Genomic DNA, 13706 nt, shown 5'->3' on the forward strand with positions numbered 1-13706 from the left:
AGTCTGTCAGCACAGAAAGTCTGAAATTCTCATCAGTCAGGATTCCGACATTTTGTTATATCAGCCCAGGTGGCTTCTTTTAGAAACATTACTACAAGTCCACAGCCTGGAAACAAATGTCACCTTCTTGAACATAATTTTTAAGTGTAAAAATGTCAATAATTTTTTCAATTTTAAATATATCTATAATATAGATACACTTTGGTTTTTAGCAAAAGCTTTTAGAGTTCATTTTAATTTTAAATATTATTTGAATGTTTAAGTCACAAACATCTCTGCATTTGTAGTGTTTCATGGTGAAACTCTCAAGGGTTTTTCTACTTTAGAGTGAGTTTAGCAGCACATTTTCCTGGTTTCTGAGAACACAGCAAAGCACAGAGTTGGAAACACAAAGCAGCCTTGCACTTTCAGCCCTCTACAGAGAGATGAGGCTGTTAAAGACATCAAACAGCAGCATGGTGTTTTTTCCTCGTGAGTGTACAGTAGATGCTGATTTTGCCCTCAGATAAAGGCCTTTGTGGCAGTTGCTCTCCCATGGGGATCATTTGCAGGCTGAGCTCCATGTCACCCTGACTGTACCTCAGTGGCATTTTGTGACTCCATGAAAACCCCATGGGTATTTGCACTGTGTTCCCAATCTCAGAACTGGGGTGAAACATGGGAAAATGAGTTTTCCTGAAAAAGCATAACACAGAGAGAAGGATGGATCTGGGGTATTGATAGTCATGGGGGTTACCTTTGGCTACCAAGGATGGTTTTCTCAGGAAAAGGATGAAGAAGCCTTTGCAGCATTGCCAGGCTGCCCAAATCATGGCTGAGGCTTGGACCAGCCTGGGGTAGTGGAGGTGTACCTGTCCATGGCCGGGGGTGGGATGGGATGGGATGGGATGGGATGGGATGGGATGGGATGGGATGGGATGGGATGGGATGGGATGAGCTTTAAGGTCCCTCCCAACCCAAACCACCCTGAGATTCTGTGGTTGCTGCAGTTGCTCACACCCCCAGTGCCAGACCCACGCACACAGAGGGGTTCCTCCCTTTCCACTCCTCTGTCCCAGGGAAATCTGGCAGGGAAAAGGAGCCCTCCACATCCCCTGAGCTGCCATAAACCACACGTGTCTGTGCTCTGCAGGTCCTGTAAGCACAGGCTCTGTATCATCCTGAGTGTATCTGTACTTGTACACCCAAATTTTCTGAGTGTTCTGTGTGCTCTGGAATGAAACATCCTGGGCTGTCCTTCCGTGGTGATTCCTGTGTAGCCATTTCCTCCTCTGTTCAGAAAAAAGGGAAATAGCTCTGCCTGGACAAACTGATTCATGAACAACTGTAGAAGCCCTGGGAGCCATGAAAAAGGCCCTTGGAGTGTGTTGGTTCTGGGCAAACAGGAAATCCTTCATCACAGACTTGCTCAAGACTCCAGGGTTCTTTGACATAAAATATGTGCTCAGTGTCCCTAAAGAGAGGTAACCCCCTGTCAGGAGGGAAGAAAAGGCTGCTGTGAATGTCAGGGCCATGCACTGCCAGAGCTCCCAGCCTGCCTCTGGATAACTCCTTAGCGTGGGAGCTCCAGGGCACCCAGCACAGGAGAACATTCTCTCCATGCTCCATCCCCTTGTCCCTCCCCTGCATGGCCATCCCAGTCTGTGGGGATGGACTGGGTCACTCCAATCACTCATTCCCCTGTCCATCAGCTGCCTGGCTGCTCACATGTGTGAGCAGCCAATCCCAACCCCAATCCAAATCTCAACCCCAATGCCAATCCCATTCCCACCCCCAATCCGAATCCCAACCCCATGCCAATGCCAATCCCAATCCCAACCCCAGTCCTAACCCCAAACAAATCCCAGTGCCAACCCCAATCCCACCTAACTCCAGCTGCAGGCTGTACAACACCCCGTGCCCCTGTGGCTCTGCCTCTCTCACTCTCAGGTGTCCTGTTCCCGAGTTGCAGGTGTCCCCCAGCAGAGCCAGCCTGGGCTGTGCTGTCACCAGGGAGTGCTGCAGGGCTGGGGTTGTGTGCTCTGCCAGGGACAGCTCCAGGGACTGCCAGTGCCAGGGGACAGCAGGGACAGTGCTCGGCTTTGCTCTTTCCTTCAGACCAGGAGCAGGGCTGAGGGTGTGGTGGGGGTTTGGTCCTCAGCAGGGTGGGAGAAGGGTCTTTGAAGGACTCTCCAAGTGCCAGCCAACATAGAAAACCCACCCAGCTCTCTACCCCATGCCAGGATCCCCTGGCTTACCCTCAGACTGGAAAGAATGTTCCAGATGAGTGCATCCTAACTGTCTGTAGGGGCTGCTCAGATCAATGTTTTTGGGGAGAAGATGGGAATTCTGTATTATTGCAACATTCAGATGTAGAAATTTCATTAACTCCTCTACTGTTATCAGACCCTGAGGCAGGTTATGGCCTCAAAATCTGCCCTTGCCCTAAGACAGCACCTTGCTCAGAGCAAAACCCATTTAAAATTATATTTTAAAACCAAAACAAATTTTTGTTTAAAATTCACATTTGAAATTTTACTAAATAAAGGAGGAGGATTATTTAGATGAATGCTGGGTAAAGTTTAACCCAGATCTTGACCGTATTTACTGAGCTTCCCCTAATCTGCATTTGCAGCTAAACTCAGTGAGCCATTAAAAAAAATATTACAAAATGTGTCTGATCTTCAAATGTGAAAGAAAGTTCTCCTGTGCTGATGGATGTGGGCAAACTTCCCCAGGCAATCCCACCTGTGTCATGGATTTTGTCCAGATGAAATAATGAAATTTGGGAATACTCTGGAGCCGTTCTGCAGAGACATCCCAGAGCAGCTGTGGCTGCCCCTGGATCCCGGGCAGTGCCCAAGGCCAGGCTGGATGGGGCTTGGAGCACCCTGGGATAACCCTGTGAGATGTCCCTGCCATGGCAGGGCTGGCGCTGGATGGGCTTGAAGGCTCCTTCCAGTCCAAACCCCTCTGGGGTTCTGCGATGTGATGTGTCTCTTGCTCCAGAACATGAAAATACCGCCAAGGTTCGGGGTCCCCAAGGTGTTTGTGCTGTGTCAGCCCAAGGCCAGGGGAGCTGCTCTGGTGCCTGCAGGGAGGAGCTGCCCGCGGAGCCGCGGGTGAGCCCTCTAGTGGGATCTGCCGGCTCCTTCTGCCCCAGCAGCTCCCTCCTGTCTGCCTTCACCTGGCTGGGACAGACACCCCAGCCTTGCCATCCTTTTGGCCGTGCTGCAGCCTCTTTCAGGAGCTTCCCTCCTCCCGAGGCATCCCTGAGAGCAGGGTTGAAGCGCAGGCAGATGCAAGTTTGGAGGAGCTGGCTGTTCCCTCTGTTCCACAGGCTCTACACCAAAAAGTAGCAAATTTCAAAAGAAAAGAGGTCTAGAAGAAAGGAGGAATGAAAGGACAGGAAAAGAGGGATAGTAAGAAGGAAATATTCCCCTGAGTCAGGTTCAGAAATTCCTGAAATCTGTCGCTCTTTCAAGCAGAAGTCAAAGGTGGTTCCTAGACAGAGACCTGGGACAGAGATGGTTTTATTTCCACACCTCTGGAGCCCAGACTGGAGCTGTACAGAGGATTTACTGGTCAGTGCCAGGCAAGCTGCTTGTCCATTTTGGCCACTCTAGGAAAAACTTTCCCAACCAAAAGATGCAAACTCTTGGCATCCCCAGAGAGAGCTGCTGGAACAAGGAGCCTCTGGACATTGGGAATGAGTTGTGCTTCCTGTTCCTTGGACTCTGCCCATGCCACGGGGGCTGTGCTCTGGGGAACTTGTGAATCCAGCCTGTGCCCATTTACCTGTGGGCATCCACAACACTTCCTGCCACAGCCTGAGCAAATGCAGCATGGAGAGCACTGCAGCGTCTGGAGTCGCTGGGAAAAGCCAGGGATTGATGTGGCAGCTGAAATGCCCTGGCACAAACCCTGTCAAATGATGAGGCAGTATTTCTCTGAATCCCAGCCTGCCTGTGGGTGATGCAGGAGCTGAGGAAGGAGCGATATTCCATGAATTCATCCATGGCTCACAGCTCCCTGCTCTCCTCTGACACTGTCATTGGACACAGCTACACCCCCCTCCTGCTGGGGTAAATCCCTCACCTGGGACAGGGCAGGGGCTGCAGGGGTGACTCAGGCTGGCAGAACTTCTCAATTCCCAAGAAAAGGCTGTGTTTGGTAGGAAATGCTGGGTTCCAGAGGACACAAAGTTAAGGATCTTCTCCCTTGCTGTCGCTGAAGATTCCATGGTGCTTTCTCAGGAACAGCTCAGTCTCCTGCCCAGCTGGGTGATGCTATTCCCAGCCATGTGTGTCCTACAGGGTCAGCTCTGGATGCAGCCATCCCCAAAACTTCCCCAGAGGGAAGGGAGGCAGCTCTGCAGGCACAGGAACATGACCCTGCCAGGCACCTGGAGCACATTCAGTGTCCTGCAGGATTCGTGGAGTGGCTCCTCTGCCCACAGTGCCCGGCAGGGGCACCTCAGTCCCTTAAAGTCCCTTCAGACTTTTCTGCCAGAGGTTTCTGGTACTTGGCTGTCGGGGCTGGGCTGCTGAGACAGAGCTAGGGATGGGCAGGGTCTGAACTGCCAGAGCAGAGTAAAAAAAAATCAATAATGTAAAAAAATCATCCCAAAAACACCAAGGGGATCTCACAGCCCCGGGGTTATTTTGGTTACTCACTGTGAGGGTCACTGTGCATGGTGTGAGCAGGGAGCACAGGCAGCCAAGGACTCTGCTCTGTGCCTGTGCTCATTCCAGCCAGAAACATGGAGAGACTCTTTACAAGGTGTTGTTTTCCAAGAGTCTGGATATCCCAGAGTCACAGAATCCCTGAGAGGTTTGGGCTGGAAGGGACTTTAGACACCATCCAAATCCAAACTCCTGCCATGGGCAGAGACACCTTCCACTGTCCCAGGTTGCTCCGTGCCCTGTCCAGCCTGGCCTTGGACACTGCCAGGGATCCAGGGGCAGCCCCAGCTGCTCTGGGCACCCTGTGCCAGGGCCTGCCCACCCTCACAGGGTAGAATTCCTTCCCAATATCCCATCTAACCCTGTCCTCTGGCAGTGGAAGCCATTCCCTGTGTCCTGGAGCTGTATGAGTGAAATATATAGAATTATTTGATCATAAATAGTGCCTGTCCCATCTGTAGGGGCATTTTCCAGGGAAATTTTACTCCAGAACAGAATGGGAGAGGGAGCTCTGGATCCCAGGCAGGGCAGGAGAGGACGTTGGTCACTCACCAGGGGCAGTGACCTGTGAACACAACAGAGCCCCTGGAGAACAATGTGAGACCCTGGGGCACAGTGTCACACCCTAGAGCATGCTGTGACACCCTGGAGCACAGTGTCACACCCTGGACCATGCTATGACAGCCTGGAGCACAATGTGAGACCCTGGAGCACAGTATCACACCCTGGGACACTGTGTGACACCCTGGAGCATCATGTGACACCCTTGAGCACAGTCTGATACCCTGGAGCAGGGTATGGCTCCTTGGAGCACAGTGTCACACCCTAGATCACAGTGTCACACCCTGGAGGACAATGTGACATGCTGGAAGACAGTATGAGCCCCTGGAGCACAGGGTCACACCTGGTGATCACACCCAAATTGTCCTGTCACACCTGGAGCACAGTGTCTCATCTAGAGCAGTATCATACCTGGATCACTCTGTCACATTTGGAGCACTGTCACACCTGGATCACTCTGTCACACCTGGATCACTCTGTCACACCAGGATCATTCTGTCACACTAGGATCACTCTGTCACACCTGGATCACTCTGTCACATCTAGAGCAGTATCATACCTGGATCACTCTGTCACATTTGGAGCACTGTCACACCTGGATCACTCTGTCACATTTGGAGCAGTGTCACACCCTGGATCACTCTGTCACACCCTGGATCACTCTGTCCCACCCAGGCCACGCTGTCACACCTGGATCTCAGATGCCACCCTGGCCCTCCCCAGCCCAGGCCATGCCCAGCAGCACTCAGCTCTCAGCTCTATGCCCAGCAGGACTCAACTCTGTGCCCAGCAGGTCTCAGCTCTGTGCCCAGCAGGTCTCAGCTCTGTGCCCAGCAGCACTCAGCTCTGTGCCCAGCACTCAGCTCTGTGCCCAGCAGCAGCACTCAGCTCTGTGCCAAGCACTCAGCTCTGTGCCCAAGGTCTCAGCTCTGTGCCCAGCAGGTCTCAGCTCTGTGCCCAGCAGGTCTCAGCTCCCTGCTGCTGCCCCAGGCCCGTTCCTGCCAGCACAGGGCTTTCCCCCCTGGCAGGAGCAGTGCCCCAGGGAGCCAGCACTGCTGATTCTCCCCGTGAAAGCCCCGTGTCCTTGCAGCTCCTCAGCCTCTCCCGGCTGAGGGGACATCGAGCCTTCAGCAGTTGCCTCTCTGAAGGCGGATTTTGGTTCCCTGCCTGGAAAAACAGTAGGCGAACTAGTAAACCCTTAAATTCGAACATGTGTAAGTTATACATCTTATTTCCATTTTCCAGCAACATTCCCTTCGTCAGACATGAGGAAAAAATTACCGTCTGCCTTGGAATATCTCGGTGGAGCATTTATCTCCCAGCCATGATAACTGAATTTCAGGCGCTTCTCCCTCCCCCCCAGCTCAGGTTAAGAGACAAATTTGTTTAGTGTCCTGTTTGGAACTCTTGCCAGCTGAGCTCGGAGGGTGGGATTTGTGCACTGTCACCATTCTTACCTGCAGGGAATGGTTCCCTCTCAAAGCTCTTGGCTTCTGCCAGAGGAGGAGGACAGCTCTGGGATTAAAGCATGGCCTAAACTGCCCTGGAAATGGCTCTGGGATTAAAGCCTGGGCTTGCTCTGTGCAGAGGTTGTGCACTGATTCCCGCCTTGGGAAGGTGAGGGCAATGATGTGTCCTTCCCTGGAAGCCCCTCGAGGTGGGATGTGCTGTGTGTGCCTGGCAGGCTTGGGACTGAACTTTGAAGGGACAAAAGGCAGGAGCTGCTCCTGCAGCTGGAGGAAAGCACAATCCCTGCTCCCTGTCTGGGCTTTGGAGACTCACAGTTCTCCCAGAGTCTTCCCAAGAGTTTGCAGTAGGCCAGGCCTTAGCACGGTGCCACCTGCGCTGCTGGATGTCCCCTCTGTCACTCCCACACCTCAGGAGTTAAACTGGGGCCAGAGCTCCTTTCACACCCGGTACTGGGGTCTGAAGTTCCTGACTCAGGGGCATCCAAGATTCCCAGATTTCCTCACCAGGTAGTGAACTGTGGCATGATTAATCAGAGAATAATAGAATAACAGAATAATTGAATAATTGAACAGTAGAATAATTGAACAGGCTGTGTTGGAAGGGACCCACAGGATCACCAAGTCCATCTCCTGTCCCTGCACAGGACACCCTAGCAATCCCACCCTGTCCCTGAGTGTTATCCAAATTCTCCTGCAGCTCTGGAGGCTCCAAGCACAGACAAGCTCCATCCTGTTCAGCCCTGGCTGGATCAGACTCTGTGCTGCCACTGGGTGTTCTTGGGGACAGCCCTGTCCCTTTGGGTGGGTGTTCTGGCTTCTTTGTTAATGTCATGAAAGGGCTGTACCTGTGTCCCTGTGAGCTCTGCAGGTGAGCAGAGCACCTGTGTGCCACTGCCCGGCCCCAGTGCAACACGAGGGCTGTTTTAGCACACGGCGGATTTTGGTTCCCTGCCTGGAAAAACAGTAGGCGAACTAGTAAACCCTTAAATTCGAACATGTGTAAGTTATACATCTTATTTCCATTTTCCAGCAACATTCCCTTCGTCAGACATGAGGAAAAAATTACCGTCTGCCTTGGAATATCTCGGTGGAGCATTTATCTCCCAGCCATGATAACTGAATTTCAGGCGCTTCTCCCTCCCCCCCAGCTCAGGTTAAGAGACAAATTTGTTTAGTGTCCTATTTGGAACTCTTGCCAGCTGAGCTCGGAGGGTGGGATTTGTGCACTGTCGCCATTCTTACCTGCAGGGAATGGTTCCCTCTAAAAGCTCTTGGCTTCTGCCAGAGGAGGAGGACAGCTCTGGGATTAAAGCATGGCCTAAACTGCCCTGGAAATGGCTCTGGGATTAAAGCCTGGGCTTGCTCTGTGCAGAGGTTGTGCACTGATTCCCGCCTTGGGAAGGTGAGGGCAATGATGTGCCCTTCCCTGGAAGCCCCTCGAGGTGGGATGTGCTGTGTGTGCCTGGCAGGCTTGGGACTGAACTTTGAAGGGACAAAAGGCAGGAGCTGCTCCTGCAGCTGGAGGAAAGCACAATCCCTGCTCCCTGTCTGGGCTTTGGAGACTCACAGTTCTCCCAGAGTCTTCCCAAGAGTTTGCAGTAGGCCAGGCCTTAGCACGGTGCCACCTGCGCTGCTGAATGTCCCCTCTGTCACTCCCACACCTCAGGAGTTAAACTGGGGCCAGAGCTCCTTTCACACCCTGTAGTGAACTCTGAAGTTCCTGACTCATGCCTGGGGCATCCAGGATTCCCAGATTTCCTCACCAGGTAGTGAACTGTGGCATGATTAATCAGAGAATAATAGAATAACAGAATAATTGAATAATTGAACAGTAGAATAATTGAACAGGCTGTGTTGGAAGGGACCCACAGGATCACCAAGTCCATCTCCTGTCCCTGCACAGGACACCCTAGCAATCCCACCCTGTCCCTGAGTGTTATCCAAATTCTCCTGCAGCTCTGGAGGCTCCAAGCACAGACAAGCTCCATCCTGTTCAGCCCTGGCTGGATCAGACTCTGTGCTGCCACTGGGTGTTCTTGGGGACAGCCCTGTCCCTTTGGGTGGGTGTTCTGGCTTCTTTGTTAATGTCATGAAAGGGCTGTACCTGTGTCCCTGTGAGCTCTGCAGGTGAGCAGAGCACCTGTGTGCCACTGCCAGGCCCCAGTGCAACACGAGGGCTGTTTTAGCACACAAAGGGTGGAACAGGGCCCCCGGAGCAGCCAGCCTGCCTGCAGGACTGCTGGAGTGCCCTGAGCAGCCAGGGTGAGGAAGTGGGGTGTAACCCACAGACCGGTGTCCTGGGCACTGGCTCCCTGCCTGGTTTGGGCATGCTGGTATTTCAGAGCCACTGCAGACCTTGCCTTGTCTGGAGTCATGCCCTTGGAGACTCCAGCTGCATTATCAGGGATCCCCTGTGTGCCCCACAGACCCCTAATGGCACCCAGTAACAGGTCAGGAATGGCCTCTCCATAAGGGAGAGGGACCCCTGAGTGTCCCTCCGTGGTGTGAGCCAGCCCCTCCTGTGTGCAGGGCTGGGGGGCTCTGGTGGTGACCCGGCTTTGCTTTGCCTTGCAGGGAGTCCCCCGTGGACTGCAGCGTGAACAAGTGCGGCAAGCTGGTGGGAGCAGGGCCCGAGTCCAGCCCCATGAGCTACAGCACCTACATGGATGAGAAGAACGGGCCTCCCCCCAACATGACCACCAACGAGAGGAGGGTCATCGTCCCCGCAGGTACTGCCACGGGCTGCGCCAGCTGGGCCTGCTCTGCCTGGAAGAGATTTTTGTTTGGTTTGTTTAGCCGCTCCCAGAGGAATTTTCTCTCTTACAAACCATGCAAAAAATAAGGAAAATATCAGAGTTTCTGGCTAGTGGGAATTCCCACGTCCCAGAGCATGATCTGAATCAGGATAGGCAGCAGATAACTGGTATTTTCTCTTTCCTTTTTTTTAAATTCTGTTTTAAATTTTTTTTTTTCCCCGGAATGCAGTGTTGTTTTGGTGTGCTGAACCAGATCCATCTCCTGTCATGTGCTAGAGGAGAATCTGCTTCCTGGGACACACAAGGGATGATCAAAGAGGAATGAAGTGGGGCCCACGTTATGACTCCCCTGGTGCTCTCAGGATCCAGCTGCACTTTCAAGTCACACTGATTGATTCAAAATGAGCTATTTTGTTTCCATTTTTCTTGTTAGAAGTAGAAACCCAGAAAAATTCTATTTTGCAGGAACTGCGTTATCCTTCCAAAAATTGTCACACAGAAACATTCCTGTCCAGCTTTGTTTGTGTTTGGTATCCACATCTGCTGCCTGGAGCTGGCAGGATGCTCTGGATGCGTTTGGATACTCAGGGGTGAGAGCTGCTCTGGGGGAAGCCTCAACCTGGAGTGAGGAGCTGTTTCCCTGTGAAGTTTATAAACAGCCAGGGCCAGGAAGTTTCCAGCAAAGGAGCCAAGTGCTGGCCCAGTGACATCCCAGAACTCGCCCTGCTCTGAGGCTTTCAGCAGGGCAGGAGGGCAGGCAGACAGTGCTGGCAGGGGGAAATGCACTTGTGGAATGCAGCTCCTTTCTCTGAGCATGGCTTGACCACGAGCAGATGACAATTCCCAAGCATTTGTTTGCCATTTAGGATGAAAAGGAAAGGCTTGAACTGAATGTAGTGAGGAGAAGCCAATAAAGGCTTGATAGCAAACCTCTAAATCCCGTTCAGGCTGATGGGTGAGGGACAGGCTGAGCTGCCTGGGGACAGCAGCACAGATCCATCCAGTGCCCACCTTTCCAGCTACCTGGAAAGGTGCAGCTGGCACCAACCAGTCCCTGTGTCATTAAAGATGTTCCAGGGGCAGAATTTATCCTGTATGTTTGAAAAAAAAACAAGGGTGAGCTAAAGTCTAGCATTGTTGAAAGAGGGGAAATCACTTTCAGTGCCCCCGGTGGAAGAGAAAGTTTGGAATCTCCTCTTTGAAGGAAAGTGAAAAAAAGGACTTCCCCCCCCTCTTATGACCATTCACAAATCAAACCCTTGAGATCCTTATGAAAGAGCAGAGATTTACCAGACTTTGGAAGACAATAATGAACATCATCCCAGATCTCTGGCTGCAGGAGAGGAGGCCCAAGTCATCCAAGAAAGGCATTTGGATATTTTAATTTAATCCAGAATGGAGATTTATAGCGCATTAGGGCGAAGATAAGCAAGAATAATGTCACATTAGGCTTACAATAGTAGTAATAACGAGCTCTAAGCCATGTTTCAAGAAGGCAGATTTTCAGACACCATTCAATGTCTTTTACAGTGTTTAAAGGGAGGCCACAAATTCACTCTGCCCTCTAGATGTTGGGTTGTTTTCAAAACTCAAGACAAATAAGTCTTTCAATTAAAAAAAAAAAATCCTCCCTTGAATGCTTGCATTGTAAAATTTGCAGCCTTTTGCCAGTGCTTAGAAAGCAGAATTTCAATTAACTATAGCCAAAACCTGAAGGAAATCCATCTGTCGTTCTCAGAGCAGACTTGCAAAGGTGTGGGGTTGTAAATTCCATGTTCTGAATTCAGCTTTCAGCAGCCCAGGTTTTCTGGGGATTCAGTGGGGAAAGGTCTCAGTTACAATTTTGGTTCCTTGTTTGGTGCTGTTATTGCAGGGCTCAGGTGCCCAGGAATGCCAGGTGTGGACTCTTCCTGACCTTTTGTGCCCAGGGCTGCCCTCAGCCTGGGCACCCAGTGTCCAGCCCTGGGATGAGGCACTGCTTCACACCCCCTAAATGCAGGCAGAGGCATTTCTTGTTCTGCCCAGAGCACCCCCAGAGCCCTGGGCATGTTCCTGATCCATGTTCTCAGCTCCCTGGGATCTGAGTGTCTGAGGTTTGTCTCAGAGCTGGAGCAGCTGTTAGTGACACATCAGACATCTCCAAAGCCTGAACTCCTTTGCAATCCTGTGCAGCTGCAGCAGAACATGAATGTGCAGCTCCAGCTTGGAAATGGGATCCGTGGGGAGCTGCAGCACAGGAAACATCTGAGAGTGCTGATATGCTCTGAAAACCACTGTCAAGCACTGTGGCACCAGCTCTTGCTGGGGCCCTCTGATCTAATGCCCTTTGCAGAATTCAAAGGCTGATTGCTTTTTTTACCCACTGCTGCAGCCACTCATCTCCACGGGGCCTGAGCTCCAGCCGGGCTGCAGCAGCTCTTACGTCAGCAGCAGCAATAAAGATCCCCCAGCTGGAGTCTGCTGACACTCAGGGACGGCCAGACAGCCCAAAATCCACCCTGCCCTCGCACAGCTGGCTGCCTTTCCAGGGACAGGGAGGCAGGACTGTGCTCCTGCACCGGGGTGAAGAGCTGTGACTCACACCCAGGGCAAGCTGCTCTGTTCTAGAAGCACTATTTTATTTTATTTTTTTGTTATTTTATTATATTTTAATTTAAAAATTTTAATTCTTATTTTATTTTATTTTATTTTGGTTTTAATGTTTTAATTTTAATTCTTAATTTTATTTTTTATTATTTTTATTATTTATTTTATTTTATTTTATTTTATTTTATTTTATTTTATTTTATTTTATTTTATTTTATTTTATTTTATTTTATTTTTTACTTGTATTTTATTTTCTGAGTCCCTTTGCTGACCATGAATACCCCATGCTCAGGGTCTCTTGTGCCAGCTGTGGGCTCCCTAATGCCCATGGTGATACCCACACAGCTCTGATGTCACTGCACAGCCTTGCAGAGCCACACTGGGACAGGAACTCCCTCTCAAAGGGCTCAGCTTCCTTCGGGAAGCTTTTTTCCAGACAGAGAAGATTCAAATGCCACCAGGGCTGTTCCCAAGCAGAGGAGGGAGCTTTGGGCAGGTGGGACAGCCAGAAGTGACCAGGCCAGGTTGTCCATCCTGAGCCCTGCTCCATGGTGCCTGTTCATCCTGGCAAAGGGGGTCAGTAAATTCAGTATATCTGCTTGTGGAACAATGGCTCGCGCTGTGGCAGGGCTGCAGGGGCTCTGGAGGTGTGTGTGTGCCCACCCTCTGCTCTCTCCTGCCAGATCCCACCCTCTGGACCCAGGAGCACGTGCGCCAGTGGCTGGAGTGGGCAATCAAGGAGTACGGCTTGATGGAGATCGACACCACCATCTTCCAGAACATGGACGGCAAGGAGCTCTGCAAAATGAACAAGGACGACTTCCTGCGCACCACCTCCCCCTACAACACGGAAATTCTGCTGTCTCACCTCAGTTACCTCAGGGAAAGTGAGTATTGGCCTGGCCATCCCAGCCCCTGCCCTGGGTGAACTCCTCCTGCAGCAAGGGACAGGGAAATGAGCAGAGAAAGGCAAGCAGAGAGAGCAAACAGGGAAACAGGGAGTGAAATGGGCTTGGAAAGTTCACATGAGCACAGATGGAGCTACTGGTGCTATCAGGGAGGTGAAGAACTGAGCAGGGCTCTGGAGGAGATTAGATAAGCCTCACAGATAACAACATCTGTGGCTATGTGATAAAAATACACAAATTTGCCATGGAGATTAAACCTGACATTAACTGATTTGTCTCAGGCAAACTATTCCATAGCTCTGCAGTTAGAGGGCTGTGCCCTCCCCATAAGCAGGACCCACAATTGGCCAGGGCTGGAGCTTTCCTGTGCTCCTGCAGGCCCAGGTTTGTGGGAGAGAGTTGAAAACCCAAGAGCGATTCCCCATGTGTAAATGTGCTGGAGCAGATGTTGTGCAAATGACCCAGGACTCTGAGAAAAAGGTTGTGGAAACTCTTTAATGCTCCTTTCTGCCCCACACTTGAGTATGGGATGGATCCAATTCCCCTTTTTGCTCTATTAAGCCCCAAACCCAGGAGCTGTGAGCAGTCAGGAAAAGTGTTATCCCAGCACCCAAACAGGAATGAGCACCTTAGGGATGGCATATGCACCTGATGCTGGGAGTCTTAGATTTCAGCTTTTCCAAGACTTCTGTACAATCATGATCACATCCACAGCTTCCAAATGTCTCCTCTTCACCTGTAAATGGAGCTAAGAGCATTTCC

General features: G+C 51.2%; 1 protein-coding gene across 3 annotated transcripts in view; it reads left to right on the forward strand.

Annotated features, from left to right (window-relative positions):
- The window catches only part of FLI1 (Fli-1 proto-oncogene, ETS transcription factor), an 89953-nt gene that overhangs the window by 49944 nt on the left and 26303 nt on the right, over positions 1-13706 (forward strand). For all 3 annotated transcript variants that reach the window (XM_039721866.1, XM_039721868.1, XM_039721867.1), the window contains 2 exons: positions 9269-9423; positions 12720-12923. In XM_039721866.1, the coding sequence (XP_039577800.1) occupies positions 9269-9423; positions 12720-12923 (359 nt within the window). The remainder of the gene's footprint in view (positions 1-9268; positions 9424-12719; positions 12924-13706) is intronic.

The sequence above is a fragment of the Passer montanus genome, unplaced genomic scaffold (genome assembly GCF_014805655.1).
Source record: "Passer montanus isolate IOZ18808 unplaced genomic scaffold, ASM1480565v1 scaffold47, whole genome shotgun sequence".
NCBI lineage: Eukaryota > Metazoa > Chordata > Aves > Passeriformes > Passeridae > Passer > Passer montanus.